The sequence below is a fragment of the Astyanax mexicanus genome, chromosome 1 (assembly GCF_023375975.1).
Source record: "Astyanax mexicanus isolate ESR-SI-001 chromosome 1, AstMex3_surface, whole genome shotgun sequence".
Classification (NCBI taxonomy): Eukaryota; Metazoa; Chordata; class Actinopteri; order Characiformes; family Acestrorhamphidae; genus Astyanax; species Astyanax mexicanus.
Window position 1 is genome coordinate 7,863,609 of NC_064408.1, and position 27,821 is coordinate 7,891,429.

The 27,821-nt window shown below is 36.5% G+C and overlaps 1 protein-coding gene across 4 annotated transcripts in view; it reads right to left on the reverse strand.

Moving 5' to 3' along the window:
- Positions 1-27,821, reverse strand: part of rgs3a (regulator of G protein signaling 3a) — a 360,852-nt gene that overhangs the window by 255,116 nt on the left and 77,915 nt on the right. For 3 of the 4 annotated variants that reach the window (XM_049465826.1, XM_049465822.1, XM_049465824.1), the window contains 4 exons: positions 26,723-27,092; positions 19,646-19,685; positions 17,796-18,064; positions 11,877-11,960 (listed from right to left, as the gene is read on the reverse strand). In XM_049465826.1, coding sequence (XP_049321783.1) covers positions 11,877-11,960; positions 17,796-18,064; positions 19,646-19,685; positions 26,723-27,092 — 763 coding nt within the window. Of the gene's footprint in view, positions 1-11,876; positions 11,961-12,072; positions 12,168-17,795; positions 18,065-19,645; positions 19,686-26,722; positions 27,093-27,821 lie in introns of those variants that run through there. The other variant, XM_049465828.1, reaches the window with a different exon arrangement.

Sequence of the window (27,821 nt, forward strand, 5' to 3'; positions counted from 1 at the left end):
GGAAAAAGTATACCAGAGTATTGCAATTGGAAAAAGTATACCAGAGTATTGCAATTGGAAAAAGTATACCAGAGTATTGCAATTGGAAAAAGTATACCAGAGTATTGCAATTGGAAAAAGTATACCAGAGTATTGCAATTGGAAAAAGTATACCAGAGTATTGCAATTGGAAAAAGTAAACCAGAGTATTGCAATTGGAAAAAGTAAACCAGAGTACTGTGGTTATAAAAAAATATACCAAAGTACTGTGATTGGAAAAAGTATACCAGAGTTCTGTGATGGTAAACAGTATACCACAGTATTGTGATTGGAAAAAAGTATACCAGAATACTGGAATTGGAAAAAGTACACCAGAGTATAATGATTGGAAAAAGTAGACCAGAGTATTGGGATTAGAAAAAAAGTATACCAGAGAACTGTGATTGGAAAAGTATACAAAAGTATTGGGATTGGAAAAAGTATATGAGAGTACTGCAACTGGACTGTACTGCGATTGTACAAAGTATACATAGAATACTGTGATTATAAAAAGTATACCAGAGTACTGTGATTGTAAAACATATACAAAAGCATTGTGACTGTAAAACGTATACCAAAGTACTGTGATTGGATAAATATATACAAGAGTACAGCGATAGGAACATAGGAGTACTTAAGTATTGTGATTGGAAAAAAATCGAGATTATTGTGACTGGAAAAAGTATACCAGAATACAGCAATTGATAAAACGTATACTAGAGTATCGCGATTTGGAAAATTTACCAGAGTGTTACAATATAAAAAAAGGTATACCAGAGTACTGAAATTTGGAAAAGTATACCAGTATATTGCAATTGGAAAAGGTATACCAGAGTATTGTGATTATAAAAAGTATATCAAAGTACTGATTATAAAAAGTATACCAAAGTACTATGATTATAAAAAGTGTATCAAAGTACTATGATTATAAAAAGTATACAATAGTATTGTGATTGGAAAAAAGAGTATACCAGAGTACTGTGACTGCAAAAAGTGTACCAAAGTACTGTTTTTGGATAACCACAGTGGATAAATGAGTACTATGATGGTAAAAAGCATGCCAGATTATTGGAATTTTAAAAAGTAAGCCAGAATATTGTTATTGGAAAAAGTATACCAGAGTATTGCAATTTAAAAAGTAAAACAAAGTACCGTGGTTATAAAAAATATACCAAAGTACTGTGATTGTAAAAAGTATACCAGAGTATTGTGATGGTAAAAAGTATACCACAGTATTGTGATTGGAAAAAAAAATACCAGAGTATTGGAATTTTAAAAAGTATACCACAGTATAATGATTGGAAAAAGTATACCATAGTATTGTGTTAGGAAAAAAGTAAACCAGAATATAATTTGTGACTTTGTCACATGCCACCAGTCATCCAATCAGGAACTGTTTTCAAATTTATCGTCTCCTGTAGAGAGTACTTATTAACCTTAACTGTGATTCATTATTCCCTAGTGTGTGCATACCTGTCTGTTATCTCACTTTGCGAAGTATTGCCAACAATTGCAAACAGCCAATCATCAGAGTCCATTTCTATAGGTTCTCCCAGCACTCGTACACACCCACTCATTAAACACACACACACACACACACACACACACACACACACACACACACTCACACACACACAAACAGGGCTAAAGTATTCAACGGTGTTGAACGGCCCCCTGAGCAACACCAAGACACCAGCATGAGCTGAGCTTACACTTCCTGTGTTAAACCAACAAACAAACACACACACACACACGCACACACACACATGTACCCCACCTCCCACACACTCTCTCAGCAGCTCACCTTATCAGAGCACTCAGCAGAGGTGTGTATTCTTTGTTTGAATATTAAAAAAAAAAGTAAGTTATTATTACAAGTATTATATATAATAGTTTGACATGATTGTGTGAAAATGAATGGGCCAATAGAAATGCTCCATTGACTTCCATTGAGGTGTTTACGTGATATTAACGAAGTTGGGACACACCTTTATTTTTCAGTGCAGATCTGTCCTCAAAGATAAATGAGCTACTTAGAAGAATCTAAAGAATTAAGCATATTCTGCTTTGTTTAAAACTTTTTTTTTACAGAATAATACACTTTACAATACGATTTATAATGCGATATATTAATTTCTAAGCAGGTGCTCATTAGGACAACATAACACAGCTGCACATTGCTCTGAGCAGAGACTGTAACAATGATAATACTAAACCACTGATATACAGAAAGAATAACCAACTAATACATTAAACACACATCTACAGACTGTATCTGCATGTAGCTGATGATTACCACTGTTCTACTGAACTATTTACTCTGATATCATCTTCCTCATCATCATCATCATCATCATCACCTCTCACCCTTTATCACTGCGTTCACATCGCACTGCAGCTGCTGCTGTTCTGTGTTGTGGTTTAGAGCAGACTGAGATCAGAGGGGCTCCTGCGGTTTATTTGCTTGTGTGAGAAAGATAGAGGTAGATAGAGAGGGAGGATAGAAAAAAAAATAAAGAGAGAGAAAGAGACAGAGACATAGAGAAAAAGAAAGAATAGACAAAGAGAAAGAAAAAGAAATACCAATTGAGAGAAAGAGAGTGAATGAGAGATAAAGAAAAAAGAGAAAGCAAAAAAAGAGGGAGACAGAGAATAAAAAAAGAAAGACAGACTGGGGAAAGAAAGAAAGAAAGAAAGAAAGAAAGAAAGAAAGAAAGAAAGAAAGAAAGAAAGAAAAATAGAGAAATGAAAAGTGAAAGTGAGAAAAAAAGAAAGACAGACAGAGAAAAAGAAAAAGAAAAGATAAAATAAAAAAGAGAGTCAGAAGGTAAGAGAAAGAAAAAGAAATAACGATTGAGAAAAAAGAGAGTAAAAAAAGAAGGAAAGAAAGATTTTAAGAAAAAGAGAGAAAGAGACTGAGAGATAAAAAAAGAAAAAGATAGACAGAAAAAAGAAATAGAGAGACATAAAGGAAGAAAGAATAAATTAACAGGGAAAAAAGTAACGGGAAAAGGGTTAGAATGAGAGAGAGAGAGAAAGATAAAAAAGAGAAAACAAAGCAAGAGAAATGGAGAAAGGGAAAATAAGACGAAAGAAATAATAAAAAGAAAGAGAGAGAGAAAGGAAAAGAAAAAGAAATAATAAAAAGAGAGAAAGAAAAGAAAACGAAAGAAAGAAAGAAAGAAGTGTGAGACAAAAAATATATAAGAGAAAAAGAAAGAGAGATGAAGACAGAGAGAAAGAGTCTTTCTAATGTTTATATTTAATGTTTTAGAACCAGCTGAACACAATAACCCATCTACAGTTCAGTATATCTGCTGTGTAACAGCCTGTAGCAGTAAACTCCGCCCATTTTCACTGAAGTTATAAGGAGTGTTTCAGTCAAGACTGTGTTTTTTAATTAGGAACAGTCTAAAGATAATCAGTGCAGATTTCACAGCCATATATATATATATATATATATATATATATACGTATATATATATATATATATATATATATATATATATATATACGTATATATATATATATATATACACATATATATACATATCAGCCCTAAACCCTACATTTCTTCTTCCTAAAGGGAGAAGGAGAGGATGGGGAATGTGGAAAATCATGTGGAAATAAATATGAATTATGACTGTTTTTGCTACATAAACTCAAACGCAAATGCCATAAGTGGACCACAAATAACCATGTTTTTATTTTCTTTGATGTTCCTACAAAGATGGTATTTTTATAATAGCATCAAACAGAACAGAAACAGACCTCCAGTGTCTGAGAATGAAACCCAGCAGTGTCACTTTAGCTTATTTTATAAAAATCATGTGTTTGTTTGTGAAGGCCGACCAATTATTCCAGCCTTTGAACGCAGTAACACAATTTGTTGAGGAATTTACCTGGAATGCAGAGCTAAAAGTCAGAGGTGATCACATTATAGCACATGATAACACATCATAGTGCGTTATAATAGCTGTATTGACGACATATACACCATTGTAATGGAAAAACAGTCTGTTTATGACTCATCTAGTTTCAGAAAAGCATCTAAAAATGATCAGAACCAGCCTGTTCAAACCTCTGCAGGAGGTAAACCACAAGCAGCCTGAGAAAATAAGCATTTCCTCTACATATTCACACTTACGAGCCTTTCTTACTATGTACAGCAGGGGTGTCCAATTTTTTTTTTTGTTGGGGGTCAGAAGGAGAAATATATTTGAAGTCACTGTATATTTTGAAGACTCTGTAATAAAATAAATAATGATTTTAAATAATACATTTTCCTGATTATTTTCATTTACACACCATTTTACTTGACTTATTATCTTTATCTTTCTTTGACAGTGTATGTCTCTTAATATTAAACTCCTTAATTATGGAAACTTTTAGACTCTTTTGCGCTACAACTGCACCTTTAGACTCTTTAGCCAGTTTTTCTGCGCTAGAAATGCGCACCCTCTCCGCTTTTAGACTCTTTTGACCCGTTTTTCTGCGCTAGAAATGCGCACCCTCTCCGCTTTTAGACTCTTTGGCCCGTTTTTCTGCGCTAGAAATGCGCACCCTCTCCGCTTTTAGACTCTTTGGCCCGTTTTTCTGCGCTAGAAATGCGCACCCTCTCCGCTTTTAGACTCTTTTGACCCGTTTTTCTGCGCTAGAAATGCGCACCCTCTCCGCTTTTAGACTCTTTGGCCCGTTTTTCTGCGCTAGAAATGCGCACTCTCTCCGCTTTTAGACTCTTTGGCCCATTTTTCTGAGCTAGAAATGCGCACCCTCTCCGCTTTTAGACTCTTTGGCCCGATTTTCTGTGCTTCAACTGCGCACTCTCTCCGCTTTACATCGGGCCAACTTTCATTCTATTTCTAAAATACCTCACGGGCCGCTCCAAAAAAGGGAACGGGCCGCAAATGGCCCACGGGCCGTAGTTTGGACACCCCTGATGTACACCCTTTGCACTTGTGTTCTTAGTATAGAGGTATGGTGAAAAAAAAGCTTTGTTATGCATGAATATCTAATAATTACATTATTACATTACAAGGGCATCTCAAAAACATAGAATAGAGTATCACTGAAAAGTTACTTTATTTCAGTAATTCAGTTCAAAATGTGAAACTCATATATTATATAGATTTATTAAACACAGAATTATCTATTTTAAGTGTTTATTTTATTATTGATGATGATTATTATGGCTTATGTATGGATTATACAGCCAATGAAAACCCAAAAATCAGTGTCTCAGAAAATATTATATAAGAAAATATTATATAAGACCAATTGGTTCTTTTGGTAATGTGGGCAGTGTGCCAAGTCCTGCTGGAAAATAAAATCCTTGATATAACTTGATAAAACACAGTGGATCAACACCAGCAGATGACATGTCTCTCCAAACCATCACTGATTGGTGGAAACTTCACACTAGACCTCGAGCAGTTTGGACTGTGTGTCTCTGACACTGATGTTTGGGATTTCATTGGCTGTAATCCATAATAATCATCAACAATAAAAGAAATAAGCACCTAAAATAGATGACTCTGTGTGTTTAATACATCTATATAATATTTAAGTTTCACATTTTGCTGAAATATTGAAATAAAGTAACGTTTCAATGATATTCTAATTCTATTCTATTCTAATTGTAGGCATCTCTAAACAAAGGTAGATCTGAAGCAAGACTGTAGCAAGACTTCTTAATGAAAGAGACAATATTACACTCCTATATACAACAAAGAATACATCTTCCTGTTTGTTAGAATCATCTAACAAAGCTTTAGACATTTATGTTTATCTGCTACCACCAAATAAATCAATACACTGCATTATAGTGATCAAAAACCTTATAATACCATCAATAATTTATACAATTTTGACAATGTTTGATGGCTACGTAATATATAGTAAGTATTTAATAAATAGTTTAATATATTCTATATATTTTTTATTCAGTTTGGGTTGTAATTGAATGAATATATGATGTGTAATTAAACAGTAGTGAAAATGCCTGTTGTCCCTGAAGCCTCTAAACAAAGAGTTGACCCTCGAGGGTTTTCAGAGTGGAATGTAGGTGGATGTTGCTGATGTGGGACGGGGCAGTAGACAGGTCAAACGCCAGTCTGACCATCAACAACGACTTGTCTGCACTCCTCCTCTCTCTCTCTCTCTCTCTCTCTCTCAGTGTTGCTGCTGCCCTCCCACTTCCTTTACAATGTTATCACAGTGGGTGACCGGTCTGCCTGACTTCCCCTCACACACACACACACACACACACACTTCATCATACATGTAGGTAGTCTAAGGTTATGAAGTGAACTAAAGATGTTATACAATATGTATTTATGTAATATATGAATTCATTAACCATTAAAATGATGTGCCCCGGTCCATGTCATATATGTTTACTGAAAGCAATAAAAATGCAGAAAGAGAAATAAAAAGAAAGAATGATAAAACCAGCAATCATGCCTGAGACTGTTCTATAGATTAAAAGATCAACAGACAGACAGACAGACAGACAGACAGACAGACAGACAGACAGATAGATAGATAGATAGATAGATAGATTTCTGACACATTGCTATCTTGGCAATGAAAAACACAGGTGTTCAACTGACTGAATACAACCTAGACAGCCATCATCAGTCAGACGTTCATTGCTATCTTGGCAAAACAGGTGCCTTCACATCGTGATCGAGCAGGTCTGTTTCCTCTGTGCTGCAGAAGCACTACGTCATTAAAATAGCAATCCACCAAAGTCCGAATGCACCTTGCTGTTAAAGAGAATGGCAAGTAACACTAATTCATTTATTTTACGTTAGGCCCAAAATTAAGAACAACCATGAATAATTAAGAGAATTAGTTCATGCATTTTGCACATTTCAAGCTGTGCAAGGTGTACTTTTCCCGTCATTATGATAGCAAAGACACACAGACACGCCCTAAATCAAGCTGCATGGTGCACAGTGCCCCTTATATCACTATTAGTGGCAATGACTCTCCAAATCTTTACAGCAGCAGTTGTTCTCCATACTGAAACTTGATGATATGGATGACATGGACAATAGAGTCTAATTAAGGTCTTGAACCACACCTACAATCATTTACCAATAACTGCGTGAAGTTCAGGTGTTGTAATATCGTACATATCTGAAGCTGGCTCACATGTACTGCTGACAAACACTGATTTTAATCCACATTAATGAACAGGTCTTCTGAGACCCAACACAGCAAAATGTAGGACAAGAACACAGCTGACTGGGGGAAATGATAATCGCATGATATGTGATGAGATATGAAAAAAAGGCATGAGAAGAACAGTAGATAATGTGAGATAATGGTCATTCAGGGGCCACTTTTGATTAATATTACTGAGAACTCTGCTGAATCACTGGCATCAGCATCATCAGCATCATCATTAGCATGAGTCTGACTGAATGAGATACAATCACACCATCTCCAGCTTCCTTGTCTGGAAGATGACAGTGATGCATCTACTCTGCTGCTCTGCAGTTTCCTACTAATTGTTCAGAGTTCAGACTGGAAACGGTGGGAGACAATGCAGTACAGGATCTGAGGGGTCAGTGTGAGGGTCAGTAGTAGTAGTGTAGTCTAGCAGAGCTTCAGAAATCAAAATGACCTTTATCTACACATATTCACTCAGCGTCGAAGAAGCGGTTGCAAAAATAGCTGCACTAAAAAGAAAGATAACAGTTACCAGGAACAATAAATGATTAAACATTTGGACTGATATGGAAACTCTTGGTCATATATAATAAACTGCACATGAAGTTGTAGAGGTTCCTAATGGAGTCCTTTGATAATCCATTAGGTCCATACAGCTTCAAAATTCTCAGTTCAACAAAGTTCCTGGAAATTTTGCAGTAAGGTTAATAGAGCATCCAATAGCATCCCACACATTCAGTCAGGGATAGGTCTGGAGATGCAGTTGGTCATGGTATAGTATCTGTAGTGTCTTTAAAGAAAGCATTTGAGACGGCAGCAGCAGTATGTGGACGAGCATTGTCCTGTTGAAATAGTGCACTGAAAAGGCAGCCTTCAGAAATTGTAGAGCCACTGATTGCAGGACCTCACTAATATAACGTTGGGCTGTCAAAGTTCAGCCCAAAGGGGATCTTGGCGTCACACACAGAGCACCTGCATAGCAAAGACAGCTATGGGTGGCTGACTGTTGACTGTTGTCAGGGTTTTAATCAGTCAGTGGTGCAACTGTGTTTTGCAACTGTGTTTCTGACTCTTTGGTCCGTTTTTCTGCGCTAGAAATGCGCAGCCTCTCCGCTTTTAGACTCTTTTAGCCCGTTTTTCTGCGCTAGAAATGAGCACCCTCTCCGCTTTAAGACTCTTTTAGCCCGTTTTTCTGCGCTAGAAATGCGCACCCTCTCTGCTTTTAGACTCTTTGGCCCGTTTTTCTGCGCTAGAAATGCGCAGCCTCTCCGCTTTTAGACTCTTTGGCCTGTTTTTCTGCGCAAGAAATGCGCAGCCTCTCCGCTTTAAGACTCTTTTAGCCCGTTTTTCTGCGCTAGAAATGCGCACTCTCTCCGCTTTTAGACTCTTTTGCCCTGTTTTTCTGCGCTAGAAATGCGCACCCTCTCCGCTTTAAGACTCTTTTAGCCCGTTTTTCTGCGCTAGAAATGCGCACTCTCTCTGCTTTTAGACTCTTTTGCCCTGTTTTTCTGCGCTAGAAATATGCACCCTCTCCGCTTTTAAACTCTTTGGCCCATTTTTCTGCGCTAGAAATGCACACTCTCTCCGCTTTTAGACTCTTTGGCCCGTTTTTCAGCGTAACAATGTGTACCTAATCAGTAGTTACACTGTAGTTACATGTATTGTTACCGTGTAACTACATAGTACTTAGGGACACTTATTTTAAAGTGGGACCTAGTTTTGTGTTATTCCTGCTCACACATTTATCTCATCCAGGATCTTAAAGGATCTGCTGTATGGCTTGATACCAAAGACCATAATTGGACCAACAAGATATATCTTAGCATATTGCTAAAATACCTAATTCTATTCAAGCTAATAATGATAACTAAGTTATATTGTTTGTGTAGTAACTATGCATGTCAAAAATCATGGGTTTGTATGCCAACTGATCACGAAGTGTTACCCTAGGGGAGGACTTGAGAGCGTCCACATCTGTATAAGTTGTGAGGTGTTATCTTGTGAGTGAGGCTGATGTTGAATACTGGCCAGCATGTGACCCGGGAATACCTGGGCTACATGATTTTGGCGGCATACTGGCATTTTGGTTACTCATAAAAGCTTCATTTTTAAACCTCCCTTTCTCTCATTTACTGTAGAGCAGGAAAAAGGCAAGCACACCCACATTATAATCCACAGCCTCTCTCTCTATCTATCTCTCTCTCTTCCCTTCCTCTCTCTCTCCTCTTCTTTAAGCGATGCTGCACCAAATAATGAGCCGGCATTAGAAACAGTCATGCCTCCGCCTGCAGGTGGGATTCTCATTTACAGGCTATGAAGGCCGGCCTACTTACACCAAATCACACACACAGCCATAAAGCCCCGATAATAACAACAATACCAACAAAACAACACACACACACACACTCACTCTCAAACAAACACACACACACTCACTCTCAAACACACACACACACAATCACACACATAATCATACACAGCCATAAAGCCCCGATAATAACAACAATACCAACACAACAACACACACACACACACATTTATACACACACATAGCACCTCCATACTTATATTACCACAACTGTTTTCTGAACCTCTGATAATTCTCCCTGTATTGGTACTTGAGCCGACTCTTACTGATGTGTTTCATACTATTTACTCCACACTTTATATTATATCCTAAATAATTCATTGTAATTACATATAAAACTAATTAACTGAGTATTTGCTAAATATTGTAAACATACTGTAATATTGACTGTAGGACTAGTATATACCAGTTATTATTAGAATAATTTATAGATGAGACAGGTTTATTAAAAGTAGATACAATAAATGGCAGAAGTCATTTAGTCATTGATAGTAGACACTTTATCATTTATAGTAGATACTTGAGAATCATTGAGAGCAGCTACTCAAGTACTCAATATTTCCAATTACAGCAGTACTGAGTAATTGATAGCAGATACTGAGTAACTGATAGTAGATACTAAGTATTTTATGATGGATACCGAGTAATTGAGAGCAGATACTGATTATATGAGGATGGATATGGAGTAATTAAGAGCACATATTGAGTGCTTAGCATTGTAATTTCTAATAGATTCTGAGTAATTGAGAGTAGATACTGAGTATTTGATGATGGATTCCAAGTAATTAAGAGCAGATACTGGGTATTTGATGATGGATGCCGAGTAATTAACAGTATTGTAAATTGGGATAGATTCTGAGTAATTTACAGAAGATTTTGAGTATTTGATGATGGATACTGGGTATTTAAGAGAAGGTATTAAGGTATTGTCAAGTATGGTAGATTCTGAGTAATTGATAGTACATAATGAAACATTGATAGTAGATATTGATTACTTAGTATTGTCAATTATAGTAGATTCTGAGGAATTTGATAGTAGGTACTGAGTTTGAGTATATATATATATATATATATATATATATATATATATATATATTTTTTTTTTTTATAATTAATAGTATATACTGAGTAATTGATGGTAGATGCTGATTGTCGAACATAAGATTTTGAATAACTGATAAGAGTAAATCATTTATGGTAGTTACTAAATAATTTATTAAAGATGCTAAATAATGATATTTAATATAAAAAAGCAGAATGGCTAAACAGAAACTAATATTCCACATAGAGAAAAATAGAGAAATCGTTTATTTTATCCTATTATTTTAAGTACATATACATAGATACTGAGTTATAGTATATACCCAGTATACTGAGTAAATACTGAATAATTGAGAGCAGGTTCTGAGTACTCAGTATTGCCAATTCTTGTAGACGCTTATTAATTTATAGTGAATACTGAGACATACTAACTAATAGTAGATACTAAGTTTTTGATAGTGGATACAGAGTGATTGAGAGCAGATATTGAGTATATGAGGATGGATACGGAGTAATTGAGAGCTTAGTATTGTCAAAAATTATAGATTCTGAGTAATTGATAGTAGATACTGAGTATTTGATGATGGATGCTGAGTAATTAACAGTATTGTCAATTGTGATAGATTCTGAGTAATTTACAGAAGATTTTGAGTATTTGATGATGGATACTGGGTATTTGAGAGCAGGTACTGAGTACTCAGTATTGTCAATTATGGTAGATTCTGAGTAATTGATGGTAGATAATGAAACATTAATAGTAGATATTGAATATAGTAAATCATTTATGGTAGTTACTAAATAATTTATTAAAGATGCTAAATAATGATATTTAATATAAAAAAGCAGAATGGCTAAACAGAAACAAATATTCCACATTCAAAAAAAAAAGAAATAGAGAAATTGTTTAATTTATCCAATTATTTTAAGTACATTTACAAATATAGAAATATGGAGTTTCTTTGCTGCTTCTCATAAACTGAAATGTTCTTTTTAGGAAACAGAAAGTGGTTCTTTTTTTTTTTTTTTTTTTTTTTTTTTAGTAAATAGCCCTTATGCAACCTTGTCATTCAGGAATGTGTGCTTCCAGGAATATATAAACGTCTGCAGATGTTCTTCAAACTTTTATTTGCATGGCTTTTTTTTATTAAAATATGTTTTTTTTTTTTTTAATGAACAGAATTCAACCTACCAAAACTAGAAAAGTTCTTAAGAGAACCTAAAGTATTTTTTGAAAAATTTAATAAGCAAAAGGTTAAAACTAAGCTCCTACCTTGATGGAGAGGAGCTTGCTCTCGTGCAGGATCATCTCCTCTGATATCAGCAGGGTTCTGGTGGGGTTGCACAGGTCCAGAGGCTAAAATGCACAAATGTAAACTGTTAAAAAAGATATTTTAGAACAGTTAAAAACAGATACTTCCCACAAACTCCCACAGCCTACAGTCCTGCAGCGCTGCAGGTGCACTCACAGGTGTCTGATTCATACTGGATCCAGCTGATGGGAGCAGTATCAGAGCTGCAGGTAGATAAAGTGAGGTATAAAGAAGTTGAGTAGCGCTCTTCACTCTGGATCTACACCCACGGCTCTGTGCTGGCTGGTGGGCCGGCTGCAGTCTGACCACGCTACGCTACGCTAGGCTAACAGAGCTCTGCAGTGCTGCAGAAACAGCAGAAAGCTAAGTGTGAAGGAGCCACATCCTCTCTGAGAAGGTGGACGAGAGCACGGTGGAGCAGGAGGACGTGAGGTAGTGGCATGAGCAGGAAGCGTGGGCTGCGGGACGTTTTCAACAGACCCCTTTTTACAGCTTGCGGTTTCTCACAGACATGCTAACAGATTAGCACACAGCCAGCTTCAATTGTTCCCCTCGACTGCACCCAGCACCGCTCACCTGATCACACAATTCATACTGAATACTCAATAATTCAGTGTAGATACTGAATAATTCATTGTTGATACTGAATAACCGAAGAATACAAAGCAAATTCAGTATAATTCATAGTGTGTACTGAATAATTTAATTTGCATAATGGACACTGAATAATTCATACTACATACTGAAAAAATGAAAGTAGATACTGAATAATTCATATTAGATACTAAATAATTCATAGTAGATACTGAATATTTCATAATAGATACTAAATAATTCATAGTAGATACTGAATATTTCATAATAGATACTAAATAATGCATAGTAGATTCTGAAAATTCATACTAGATACTAAATAATGCATAGTAGATACTGAATATTTCATACTAGATACTAAATAATTCATAGTAGATTCTGAAAATTCATACTAGATACTAAATAATTCATAGTAGATACTGAATATTTCATAGTAGGCCCTGAAAAATTCATACTAGATACTGAACACAGTATAGTAGATACTGAATCACTTATAATAGATCGTGACTACTTCATAGTAGGTACTGAATAATTCATAGTAGATAATGGATCATTTAAAGTAGACACTGCATTATTCATGGTAGGTACTGAATATTTTTTATAGTAGATACTGAATAATTCATATTAGATACTAAATATGTCATAATAGATTTTAAATAATTCATAGTAGGTACCGAATAATACATACTAGATACTGAATAATTCATAGTAGCTAATAGATAATTTAAAGTAGACATTGAATTATTCATGGTAGGTACTGAATATTTTTATGGTATGAATAATACCATACTAGATACTGAAAAATGTATAGTAGGTACTGAATAATACATACTAGATACTGAAAAATGTATAGTAGGTACTGAATAATACATAGTAGATAATAGATAATTTAAAGTAAACACTGAAATATTCATGGTAGGTACTGAATATTTGTATAGTAGATACTGAATAATTCATGTTAGATACTAAATATGTCATAATAGATTTTAAATAATTCATAGTAGGTACTGACAAATTAATATTAGATACTTAGTAATTCATAGTATGTGCTGAATATTTCACACTAGGTTCTAAATAATTCATTGAAGGTACCGAATTATACATACTAGACACTGAATAATTCATAGTAGGTACTGAATAATACATACTAGATACTGAATAATTCATAGTAGGTACTGAATAATTCATAGTAGATAATGGATAATTTAAAGAATACACTGAATTATTCATGGTAGGTACTGAATATTTTTATAGTAGATACTGAATAATTCATATTAGATACTAAATATGTCATAATAGATTTTAAATAATTCATACTGGGTACTGAAGAATTATTATTAAGAAAATTATTATTAGATACTTAATTATTCATAGTAGGTGCTGAATATTTCACACTGGGTTCTAAATAATTCGTAGTGGGTACCGAATTATACATACTAGATATTGAATAATTCATAGTAGGTACTGAATAATACATACTAGATGCTGAAAATTCATAGTAGGTACTGAATTATACATACTAGATACTGAAAAATTTATAGTAGGTACTGAATAATACATACTAGATACTGAATAATTCATAGAAGGTACTGAATAATACATACTAGATACTGAATAATACATACTAGATGCTGAAAATTCATAGTAGGTACTGAATAATACATACTAGATACTGAAAAATTCATAGTAGGTACTGAATAATACATACTAGATACTGAATAATTCATAGTAGGTACTGAATAATTCATAGTAGATAATGGATAATTTAAAGTAAACACTGAATTATTCATGGAAGGTACTGAATTTTTTATAGTAGATACTGAATAATTCATATTAGATACTAAATATGTCAATACATTTTAAATAATTCATAGTAGGTACTGAAAAATTGATATTAGATACTTAATAATTCATAGTAGGTGCTGAATATTTTATAGTAGATACCATATAATTCATAGTGGATACTGAATACTTCATAGTAGATACTGAATTATTTATAGTAGATACTGAACTATTTATAGTAGATGCTAAATATTTCATACTAGATACTGATTAATTTATAATACATGCTAAAAGGTCATACTAGATACTAATTAATTTATACTAGATAATGAATAATTCATAGTAGGTACTGAATATTGCATAGTAGATATTAAATAATCCATAGTAGATATTGAATATTTTATAGTACGTACTGAATATGTCACACTAGGTTCTAAATAATTCATAGTAGGTACTGAATAATACATACTAGATACTGAATAATTCATAGTAGGTACTGAATAATACATACTAGATACTGAATAATACATACTAGATACTGAATAATTCATAGTAGGTGCTGAATAATATATACTAGATACTGAATAATACATACTAGACACTGAATAATTCATAGTAGGCACTGAATAATTTACAGTAGATCAGATCAGATCAGATCAGTAGATCAGAGAAGAGTTACTGAATTAATTATTGGTACTGAACAATATAAAGTGAATAACGTATAATCACTAGCAGATACTGGATAATTCATAGTGTGTACTGGATAATACATAGTGGATACTAAATAATTAATAGTAGATATAAAATAATATATAGTAGCTTAATAAAGCATAGTGAACATAGGATAATTACCAGCAGACTGAATAGTGTGTACTGAATCCTGAATAATTCATAGTGGATAGGGCTGGGCGGTATGTCCAAAAATGTATATTAATGTATTTATTTATTTATTTATTTTGCATGAGTGGGCTTTAATATAACTTTGTGACTTACTGTAGTGTTAAGATTTCATATAATATAAAACACTAAGGCTTTAAATTGCACAGTTGTCTTATTTTCAACAACAGCTCTTCATTGATAAAGTTATGAAGTTCATCTCCTCTGCACACTGAACGTTCACCTGCTTTAATGATCACTGACCTGGTGTCCACTATTAAACCATCTGCTAATTGCTCTGAGATTAAATTGTCTTTGTGAAGACCTTTAGATGTTTCCCTCACAGGCAGAACTGTGCCAAGCGTAATAGATGGAGGTAATGTGCATGAAATTTATTCTGCATTTAATTTGAATTAATTAGAATCTGACCCAATCACACTGAAGATCAATGATGTGGAAAACAAAAGGCTTTGACTTTTTACACAAACAGAAAAGTACACACAGATTACAGAACCATACGCTCTTACTGCAGAGAGTCAGACAAGGACAACTGTCCAAAAGGAAGCATTCAGCTTATATATATATATATATATATATATATATATATATATATATATAAGCTGAATGCTTCCTTTTGGACAGTTGTCCTTGTCTGACATTCAGCTTATATATATATATATATATATATATATATATATATATATATATATATATATATATATATATATATATATAAACCCCTGTCTTAACTCCAATTCTGTTATACTCTTCAAATACAAACTAACATTAGTAAATGTTAAAAGGCAAAAAGGACCATCCAGACTGTTCTCAGCAAAAAAAGCCAAAATCCTGCTCATGCAACCCCTGCACAATTTGCACAAGATTCACAATTAAAGGATTAAATAGTATTAAATATTAAATATATTAAAAAATATCATCACTGTCCAATAAAGGCCAAGTATCTCCATTTTTGTAATTTTTTAGTTTACTACATAATACTTGAACAGACAAACTGTCCCTTACACTGTGCCAAATTTCATGGAGAAACTGACCAATAGAAATACTTCAAAATTACCTGAAATTAATTTATTTTACATTGACTTCCATTGAAAGTTTTGAAGGTTTTTATTTCTCTTCTATAAAAGTTGCTGTTTTGGAGAGTGTTTTTCATTGGACAGCAACAATATGAAAACATACTTTTGCTTTTTAAACATTGTTACTCCAACATTTGATATAAAAAGGTCTTAAGGTACTTAAGAATACCTAAATATATATATGGTGGTAACTATGGTGTTGCTAAGCAGTTGCTAGGTGGTTGCTAAGGTGTTGCTAGGAGGTTGCTAAGGCATTGCTATGGTATCCATGGTTGTTGCTATGATGTTGCTAAGCAGTTGCTATGTGTTGCTAAGGTGTTGCTAGGTGGTTGCTAAGGCATTGCTATGGTATCCATGGTGGTTGCTATGGTGCTGCTAAGCAGTTGCTAGGTGGTTGGCAAAGTGTTGCTAGGTGGTTGCTAAGGCTACCTAAGAATACCTAAATATATATATTAAATAAACTACATTCTTTAAGCCCACAACACTTGACAAAAAAAACTGTTGAGCTAATTGAACTATTGTTGTGTGAACAAAACTTAGTGTATACCCAACATTAGTGCTGGTGTAACTAATTTTAATATTAGTGTTCTAGGGTTAAGATCAGTTATCATCTAATCAGGTCTTGTTCAGTCTCTTAACCCGACCAGGCGGACAGGAAGAAGAAGTAGAAAAAGAGGAAGCTGACATTTAACTCATTACACACACTGGGGTTTTCTTAGAGACATAAGATTATTGCTAAAGACACCGCAGATAGACATCAGACAGACAGAAACAGACAGACAGACAGACAGATGTACTCTGAAAGCCTGGATAAATTTGAGGAAACCGGTCGCCTTAAAAAAGTTAAAGTAATGGGTAATAAAAACGTAACTTAGCATAACTTAGAACATCAAGTTATTACAACTAAAGGGGAAGTTGATTTAACTTTTTTTATTTTTTTATTATACTCTTAAGACCGGATAAGTTGAGTTTACTGTTGCTAAGCAGTTTCTAGGTGGTTGGTAAGGTGTTGCAATGGTATCTGTGGTGGTTGCCATGATGTTGCTAAGCAGTTGCTAGGTGGTTGCTAAGGTGTTGCTAGGTGGTTGCTAAGGCTACCTAAGAATACCTAAATATATTTATATATACATGCAGCTGGATTGCTCAGATTTTTTAGATGAATTTACTTACAAAATTTGAGCCTTAAAAAAGTTACATTATGGGTAATGAAAACTTGTAAAGTTATTACAACTAAAGGGGAACTTGATTTATTTCTAAGGTACTTTCTTTTTATACAGGATTCAACTTAAATCCTGCACCTTACAAATAAACCAAAGTATAAAAAGAAACTGAAACTAATACTTAAACTAATGGAAACCAAACTAAAACTAAGCATTAATCCAAATAAAACATTAAAAAATAGCAAACCTGCTCTAAAAACTCATTTACACTAACTGAATTGGAGAAGAAACTATAATATAAAACAATCTAAACTATTATAACCCTATAGACAGACAGACATAGATTTAGACACTGGTCCAGTCAATCACTTACCTGTACAAAAATAGGGAAGATGAGGATCTTGGGGGCCACTTTGACGTAGGCCCCGTAGTTGGCGTGTGTTGGGACGTGGGATCTGACGATGGTGCAGTTCTGGTAGTTGGCGAAGTTGGAGCTCTGCTGGTGGCTCCCGACCGCGGGGGGTTTGGTCTTACTGTTGGCGGAGCGTCGCAGGAAGTTGGTTCTACTGGCCAGACTGGGGGCGGCCTGGGCGCTGGAGGACTGGGGCTGAGGAACGCTGGCCTGCCTCGGGAACATCCTCCCTGTAATATACAACAAAAAAAACACAGAGAGAAAATAAAGCCATGCAAAGCTTATATCAGATATACACTACAGAATACATTCAATACGTTTTCTTTAATTTCATGATTATTTAGATTGTAGATTCTCACTGAAGGCATCAAAACTATGAATGAACACATGTGGAGTTTTATGTACTTAACAAAAAAATGAGCTGTCCTCCACAGTCACCGGACCTGAACCCAATCCAGATGGTTTGGGGTGAGCTGGAGCACAGAGTGAAGAAGGCAAAGGGGCAACAAGTGCTACTAAACACCCCTGGGAACTCCTTCCTTCAAGAGTGTTGGAAAACTTTTCATTTCAGGTGGCCACCTCTTGAAGCACATTGAGAGAATGATGCCAAGAGTGTGCAAAGCAGTAATCAGAGCAAAAGGAAAACTAGAATAAAAAAAATTAACTCCACATGTGTTCATTCATAGTTTTGATGCTTCAGTGAGAATCTACAATGTAATAGTCATGAAAATAAAGAAAACGCATTGAAAAAGAGAAGGTGTGTCCAAACTTTTGGCCTTTACTGTACTTGGCCATGCACTGTTTTAAATTTTAAGGGCCCTATCGTAAACTGTTGGTGCGTTGCAATGCTTTTTGCTATCTTTGAGTACGTTCACATTACAAGCCACAATGCTCAAATCGGAATTTTTGCTCCGATCAGATTTGGCTGTCTTGACAGTTCACATTCACAAATGTACAGGGGTTGGACAATGAAACTGAAACACCTGTCATTCTAGTGTGGGAGGTTTCATGGCTAAATTGGAGCAGCCTGGTGGCCAATCTTCATTAATTGCACATTGCACCAGTAAGAGCAGAGTGTGAAGGTTCAATTAGCAGGGTAAGAGCACAGTTCTGCTCAAAATATTGCAATGCACACAACATTATGAGTGACATACCAGAGTTCAAAAGAGGACAAATTGTTGGTGCACGTCTTGCTGGAGCATCTGTGACCAAGACAGCAAGTCTTTGTGATGCATCAAGAGTCACGGTATCCAGGGTAATGTCAGCTTACCACCAAGAAGGACCAACCACATCCAACAGGATTAACTGTGGACGCTGTAAGAGGAAGCTGTCTGAAAGGGATGTTTGGGTGCTAACCCGGATTGTATCCAAAAAAGGCCAGGCGGTTTGCTTTTGCTGTTTTTGCAGCTATAGCTGCACAGCTGCACCAAGAGACGTGTTGTGGGTACGAGAGAGAAGCAAGTAGTGCATGCATAAAAGCAAAAAAAAAAGACGCATGAAATCTGATTGAATTAGACCGTTCACATTCATGTCGCATGTCCATGAATCGGATACATATCTGATTTAGGACCACATATGAAAGCGGCTCAGATCTGATTTGCAAAAAATCATATTTGGCAGGTTCTCACAGAGCCATGAAAAAATCAGATCTAAGCCACATTGAGCAAAAACAAAAATCAGATTTGAGTCAATTCAGCCTTGCAATACAACAGTCTACTTTCACGCTTTGCTCCTGCGCTGTTAAAATAGCGTTTAACTGAATCTAGAAATAAATCTACACTGATATACGATAAGTTAAATAGTAGACTCACCCATAGTGCTGTGGTTGTCTCCATATACTGGTCTGAGGATCTGCAAGAAAACAAAATATATCAGTCATACATACACCAGAAATTTACCTGAACACACCTCACTTCCAGACCACCACGCCCATCAGTATAGATTTATTCCTAAACTCTGACTCTATTGTATGTCCTAGGAGTGAAAAATGGAGAATAACTTACACATTAGAGATATCATGTCCAATTGTGCTCCCTCTGACTCCGGCTGCTGATGCTAAAATTAAGCCTATCCTTAAATGTCATAAGTTTCATAACAAGCAATCCTGGAATTTCTTCCTGCTCTTCCTGATAAGATTGGATGGACCTTTAAGGTTTAAGAATTTAAGAATTCTGAGAAAAAACAGAGACAATAAGCATTTATTGGTCTAGCTGCAAAAATGTCTAGTTGTGGTCTCTAGTATGAATGAAAGTCATGTGATCCGTTTTTGTAAGAAAAAAAAAAACTTTTAGCCCTGCTTTTTTTTTTTTACTGGTTTTATTAGTGGTCTCTGAAGAAAGACAGGATTTCAGTAGAAACTGAACTGAATGAGCAGGTGTTTCAATAGTTTTAGCCAAGTTCATGGATAAGGTCAAAGGCTGGCTGCCAATTTACTCTCTTATGAATAAGCTATAAAGTTTATTCAGCAGATTTTAATACAAATTTATAAAACCTGCTTAAATTCAGACGTGAACAGCGCCCACTTTGACAGGCGTTTTGCGAGTTGTGCTACCTTGTGAAACTGTGTGAAACTTCCCTAGTGTTTATTTAAGGTCTTGGTAAAACACGGAATCCACCGGAGATCCGATTTAAACCTATGGATACCTACACAAGATGGCTAGTTAACATTAACTAGCTCATGTAAACAGATCTGTAAGCTCTTTAGTTAACGAGACAGTGTCGGCTCTGCTGCAGCTCGGCTTTAGCTCTGCCTGTGGGCAGGGCCATGAATACTATGGGAATATTCACGGGTTGATGTAGACACAGTGCTTTTCCTGATTGACTTCCTTTTCTGAATATTTTCTTTTTTTATCAGCTACTGCAGACAATGGAGGTTGAGGAAGAGTTTCATCATAAAGAATCCTAAACAACTCAAAGAGAGCTACTTTATTTCACAAAGAACAAACAAAAAACGTGCAGCACCTTCAGTTTCACTAATAATATCACACTCTACAAGTTAAACTGGGAGTTTATTCGTTTATAATGGTGCCACAAAGTGACCGGTTACTCCAAGAAGCTCTAGAGAGGCTATTCCTGGCTGCAGGCTGGAGGTAATCCCCTCGGCTGGTAATTAGGGAAAGTTAGAGTGAAATGGTTTCAGGGCAGAAACGAATCGCCTCCTCTCTGAGAAACAAACACAGTTATGAGTCCCTGAGGGAGCGACGGAAGGGAAGGAAGGTAATAAAGCTGAGCCACGTGCATCTCCTGTTGGCAGCAGCCTGATCTCTCCAAATCACACTTTCTCTAAAGGTCAGCGTGGCACGGCTCGTGCGTCAGTTGTGTGCGACGCACTGGGCAACTCCTGACCTCTGTGTGCAGTCTGTTCACTACACTTACATATATATATATGTGCATTTGTTTGAAGGTGTCCTTGCACTAAAATCCACTTTTTCTTGTTTTCTCTGAGTTGTATATAATGCTGCACATACTGCAGTAGCTAATAAAAAAGAAAATGTTCAGAAAAAAACAAGTCGATCAGGAAAAGCACCGTGTCTACCTCAACCCATGAATTAGTATTCATGGCCCCGCCCACCTCGGCTTGCGACCGCCCACAGACAGAGCTGAAGCTAAGCAGAGACACTGTCTCATTAGATTGAAGCTAACTAACAGCGCTAGGAACAACATGGCAGTTCACTCCTGTGTTATTTGTGCGAATAACACATCAGTGTTTATATATATGCTTTACCTAGTAATTCAGAGCTAAGAAACCAATGGTTAGAATTTGCTATGGAGGAACACCACCAGCAAAGTAGAATTGAGATAGGTAGGTGTACAGTATGTTTAGAACCGTTTTAGTTAAAAGGTTTAAATAGGATCTCCAGTGAATTTGGCGTTTTACTCTAAGAGACTCTAAGATTCTAGGTCAGTAGCTGAACTGCACTTAGCAGGGCATTATTACACATGTTGTAAAGTAACATATGACATTGCAAAGACTGTTATTAGTGTCTGTTATTATACATGTCTTTATTTTCAAACGTTTCTAACTGTTGTCCATCTTGCTGCCTTCTTGTGTCGCAGTGCTGTTAGCCAATCAGAGGCGATATGTTTGCATGTATAAATATTCAAAATCCTATCGTTTCTCCCCGCCCCCTCCTCTCCTCCACCGGACTAAAGCAGCGTTATACCAGATCACGCAAAAAAAAAAAAAACTTTAAAAGATGATTTAGCACTGAGTATACCAAACAAAGAAGAGTTTTAGGTGTTATTTTGTCTCATTTTTCCTGCAAACACATTTCAAAGTGTTTAACATGTAGGACCCTATCTTACTCCCTTACAGTCATGACTCATTGCTATCTTTAACTTAGATAACAATCTATTTTCACGCTTTGAACTTTTATTGTTTAAATAGCAACAGTGCTTCTGAATAAATCTACACTGATGGGCGTGGTGGTCTGGAAATGATGTGTTTAGGTAAATTTCTAGTATATTGCTATCTTGGCAATGGAAAAGACAGGTGCGCCACTTAAAAGTCTCATTTCATTAACTTTAAAATGTCTAGTGGTGGTCTCTAGTATAAATGAATGTCATGTGAGCTGTTTTTTGTAAAAGAGGGCTCTGGTGATCTGGTATAACACTGCTTTAGTCCAGTGGAAAAAAGGTTTAAAACATTAAAACATTCCACTAAAGTGGAACAAAATTAACCACACCCATGATTATTTATTTTTTATGTGTTTTGAGGCACTCAAGGTGTACTTTTCCTGTCGTTACGATAGCAAAGACACACTGACACACTGTCGTAAACAAAGCTGCACGGTGCAAGGTTGGCGGCTCGTCTATAGATCGCTAACATGTGGCTCATTATGTAAAAATAACCCCTAGAAGACAACTTTGTGTTGAAAACATACGTCGAATTTCTCAGTGTTAAATATTCAAAGCTGTTTGGGTTGAAACTCTCAGAGGTCAAAATGACAAGAACGAGCGATTAGACCCGGAGTGATGAGAATGGAAGTGATTTGATAAGACCAGTGATGAACAGACAAGTGACAGGGCAAGTGAAGAGCAGCATGGGAAAAAGAAAAGCATGGAGGCGTGTCCTCGAGCTGGAGGGGTTTGATTGACACGTCACGGCGCCGCTGGTAGTTAAAGCAGGAATGACGGACAGGTCTGAATAAAGCATTTGTAAAGTCAGCATCTTGAAACTCTTGAAACCTTTGTCACATGACACTGACATGTCAAAAGTCATGGGACAGCGGTATGTACTGTAAATTGATCATGAAGTGTAATCTCAGGGGAGGGGAAACAGCCACACGTGTATAAGCTATGTTATGTTATGTTATCTTGCGAGTATGTTTAAACAAGGTGATTTAATTTATGGGAGTTAAGAAACTCTCAGTATCAGTCAAAAATTTGGACACCCCTCAAATTTAGTGTTGTTTCACTATGTTAAAATATTCTGCATTGTAGATTAATACTACAGTCATCCAAACTATGAAGAAAAACATATGGAATTATTTAGTCAAATAAAAAGCAGAAGAAAAAACAATGTGTTTTATATTTTAGATTCTTCAAAGTAGCACCTCTTGCCTAGATGACAGTTTTGCACATCTCTGCTTTATGAGGTAGAGTAACCTGGAATTCAGGCTTTCAGTTAACAGCTGTGCTGAACTCAATCAAGAGTTAATTACTTAAATTAATTGTCCTCTTAACCCTTTCAGAACCTGCGTCAATTGCAATGGACATCATGTAGTTTCTTTTTTTAAGGTTTTTAATGTTGCACAGACCACTAATTGAGAGCTGTTTTCAATCAGAATAGATCATAAACCAGCCAATGAAACAGTAGCTTAGCCCCGCCCACTGACTGGACAAAAAATAAAAAAATCAGCAACTCAGACATTAAGGCATGTCAGCACTATAGAACAAATGAGGCCAAGTAATCCAAGCTCAGTGCTGCCACTATGATCAGGAGTTTGCTGGTTCGAATCCTGGTCATGCAGCTTGCCATCAGCTGCCAGAGCCCCGAGAGAGCACAATTGACCTTGCTCACTTGTGGATCAGCACAAGGCTGCGTCTGTGAGCTGATGTATCAGAACCGAGTCGCTGCGCTTTCCTCTGAGCGTTAGTGCTGTGATGCTACTCGGCAATGTTCGAAAAGAGGTATAGTCTGGTTTCACATGTATCGGAGGAGGTATGTGCTAGTCTTTACCCTCCTAGTGTTAGGGGGCATCACTAGTGATAGGGGTCCTAATGAATGGGCTGGGTAATTGGCCTTGTAAATTAGGGTGAAAATGGGATACAAATTTGAAATAAAATGATATATTAGAAGTTTTTTTATTATTTATAGATTGTATATTATGATAGTAGGGTCTTATTTTGTGTGCATTACAGATAGAAAACAATGTTCTTATTTTTTTTAATAATCACTGGAACATAATTCAGGTCTGAAAGGGTAAATGTGTGCAAAATGAGAGCATCAGTTGTAAAGTAGTGAAGAGGTAGAGTTACAGGTATACAGTGAATAGTGAATATTTGAGTAATGTTCTAATCCAGATTATAAAAAGCAAGAACTACTCAACTTAGTAAAGAAAAAGTGATTTTAAGAAAAAAATGAAAGTCAATCAATCAAAAAGAAGAAAAAGTTCAAGAACATTATTTATGAAATTATTCTTAAGTGTTGTTGAAGCAAAGACCATCAAAACAAGTATAATGATGAAACTGGCACTCATTAGGACTGTTCCAAGAAAGGAAGAGCAAGAGTTTCCTCTGTTGTACAGGATAAGTTCATCAGAGTTACCAGCTCCCCAGTATTCAACCCGGTATTAGAACAATATATTAGTAATTTCACTAATTGACCTTTATGTAAAAGAGTGCACATACTGCACATATATCCTGTTGTTTTTGTATTTATTCTCAGTCATGTTGACAGGGGCAGTCCCTGTGGTAACCCACTGGGTCATTATGGGCTATGGCCTCGGCTGCTCTCTGCCTCTATTGATCAGGCTGATAGCCTGAACAGAGGTTATGTGAGGTTCAGGTCAGTGGGTCAGTTTAAGACAGCAAGTCTTTGTGATGCATCAAGAGCCACGGTATCCAGGGTAATGTCAGCATTAACCACCAAGAAGGACCAACCACATCCAACAGGATTAACTGTGGACGCTGTAAGAGGAAGCTGTCTGAAAGGGATGTTCGGGTGCTAACCCGGATTGTATTCAAAAAACATAAAACCACGGCTGATCAAATCACGCAGAATTCAATGTGCACCTCAACTCTCCTGTTTCCATCAGAACTGTCCGTCACCACAATAAATTATTGTGGTCTAAAACCAGGTGTTTCAGTTTCATTGTCCAACCCCGGTATATAGGACTGTAGAGCTTATAGCAGCATAAGGCTTCTAATCAACCCAGAGATCCTCGCTAATCTCGCCTGTAGATGAACTACTAATCACCACTGAATTTCCTCACACTTATAAATCAAGAGATATAACAGTTACTGGGTTTTAGTTAGGTGTGCTGATTTATTACTCATTCAAAATTATAAGAAAACTGTTTTATTGGGCTGTTTTCTGTTAATTTCTTTTTTCTACCCAATTTACAATCCACTCATTGAACCCCCTCTATAACTCGTAATGCCTCAACACAAGGAGGGTGAAGAGTAGCACACGTGAAGTCAGACTCCACCTTTTTTTGAATTGCTGCTGATGCAGCATTACCGAGTAGCATCACAGCACTCAGAGGAAAGCGCAGAGACTTGGTTCTGATAAATCAGCCCACAGATGCTTTGTTCTGAGTACCCTCTACCCACACAGAGAGAGCAAGGCCAATTGTGCTCTCTTAGGGCTCTGGCAGCTGATGGCAAGCTGCATGACCGGGATTCGAACCAGCGATCTTCTGAGCGTAGTATAAATGCTCCAAAATCTAATCATTCTAGGTTGACTTTTTGAAATTGGCTGTTTTGGAGATCCAAGTTTTTTTTGTGAGAGTAATATATATATATATATATATATATATATATATATATATATATATATATATATATATATATATATGAAATTGATTGGGATCAAAACAAGTATCAACAAATAGTGATAGCTGCAGTTGATTATAAACACTGAGGGCCCTATTTTAGCGATCTATAGGCGAATCGTCAACCGTGAAACGTTCAGCTTGATTTAGGGCATGTCGGTGTGTCTTTGCTATCATAACGACGGGAAAAGTACACCTTCCACAGCTCAAAATGCACAAAAGGCATGTACTAATTCTCTAAATTAATCATGGCTGTGGTTAATTTTGAGCGAAATATGAGATAAACCAATCAGTGTGTCACTTGCCATTCCTTTTAAGAGGCAGGTGTGCTCTGACTTTGGCAGATTGTTATTTTAACAGCGCAGCTACCTGGATGTGTCCAACACTTTTGGGCAGTGGAAAGTGACCTGCTCATGTTTTTTGTTTATTGTTAATGTAAGAGTTGGATTTGTGCACTGTTGGTTCTATTTAGTCAGAGGTGCACTTGTGTTTTCCATTGCCAAGATAGCAATTCACCAGAAATGTATCTGAATACACCTTATTTCCAGACCACCATGCCCATTGGAGTAGATATATTCACGAGCACTTTGGCTATTTGCTATTTTTAAAGATATGGCCCTACAAAATAATAACTTGGCATGTTTAAATTATTATTTTTTTGGATACATCAAAATGCCATAAGTCATAGGACAGGAAATAGTCGCTTTGTTGCCATGAGCACACTTTTTTTCCAGTGTTCAACCTCACTTACAAGATAGCACCTCACAACTTATACACGTAGAGTGGTTAGTCTCAAGTCGTCCTCTGAGGTAACACTTCATGATTAAAGTACATTCCGCTGTCCCATGAGTTTTGGCACACTGTACAGTAGGCGGGATGCTCTGTATGTACCTGTCCTCCGGGGTTGATGGGGGACAGGATGATGTAATTGTCCCCGTTGGACGCTTTAACCCGAGTCCCTCTCAGAGTGTGAGTGTGTGTCCGGGCGTTGGCCTCGCCCCCCTCCTCCCTCCTCTCGCCCCACGGCGCCCCCATCCCGGCGGGGTCCGACCCATTCACCAGCACCCTGCGGCTGGCCCGGTGGTGAGCGGGCAGGGGGGGGATCGGGGGGGTCTTCTCCCCCCGTCGGTTTTTGGGTGGAGAAAGCGGAGTTTCGTAGTTGGAGGGTTTGTAGGACGGGTGATGGATCAGACCCTCAAAACTGGACTTAACCGACGGCCCGGTTCTCCAGACCACCACCGTGATCTCACTGACACTGTTCCTGTAGAGAGAGAGAGAGAGAGAGAGAAGAAAAATATGAGGATAACATTGTTGCCAGCACGTCTACATAAATTTTACATAAAATATATCCAGATCTTCATCTAATCCATAAACAAAGTTTGAACACACCTTAAATTCATCCTTTTAAAATGTTCTACATTGTAGATTAATACTAAAAGTCATCCAAACTATGAATAAAAACTTCTCAAAATTTATTAAACATTATGATGGAATTGGCTTTCATCAGGATCGCCCCAGGAAAGCAAGAGCAAGAATTACCTCTGTTGCACAGAATAAGTTCATGCATTTTTCAACAAGACATTGTAAAACCACACACTGCACTCCTTAAGGCATTTTTTCAGGGATGGTAAAAATCATGCAAATAAGAAAAAAAAACACAGCTTTTAGGCTTTCTCGGTCATGTGACATCACTTTCAGTAGCTCAGTAGCTGTTTACGTGGATCTCCATGGAAATGTGCAGTGGACAAAAAGCTATTAAACGCGAGGAGACGAAACTCAGAGATGTGAGTCCGGACGGGACTAAAATTACTGGAGGACCACAGAGTTCCACGAAAAACAGTAGATAATTCAGCCTGTATTTTTCTCAGAGCAGAAAATTACCCGAGAATCCCCAGAGAAACTAATCAGAACGAATAGGGATTAGAACGAATAGGGCTTAAGTCTCTAAAATGCTTGTTTTAACATGATAAACACGCAGGCTACCGTCCAA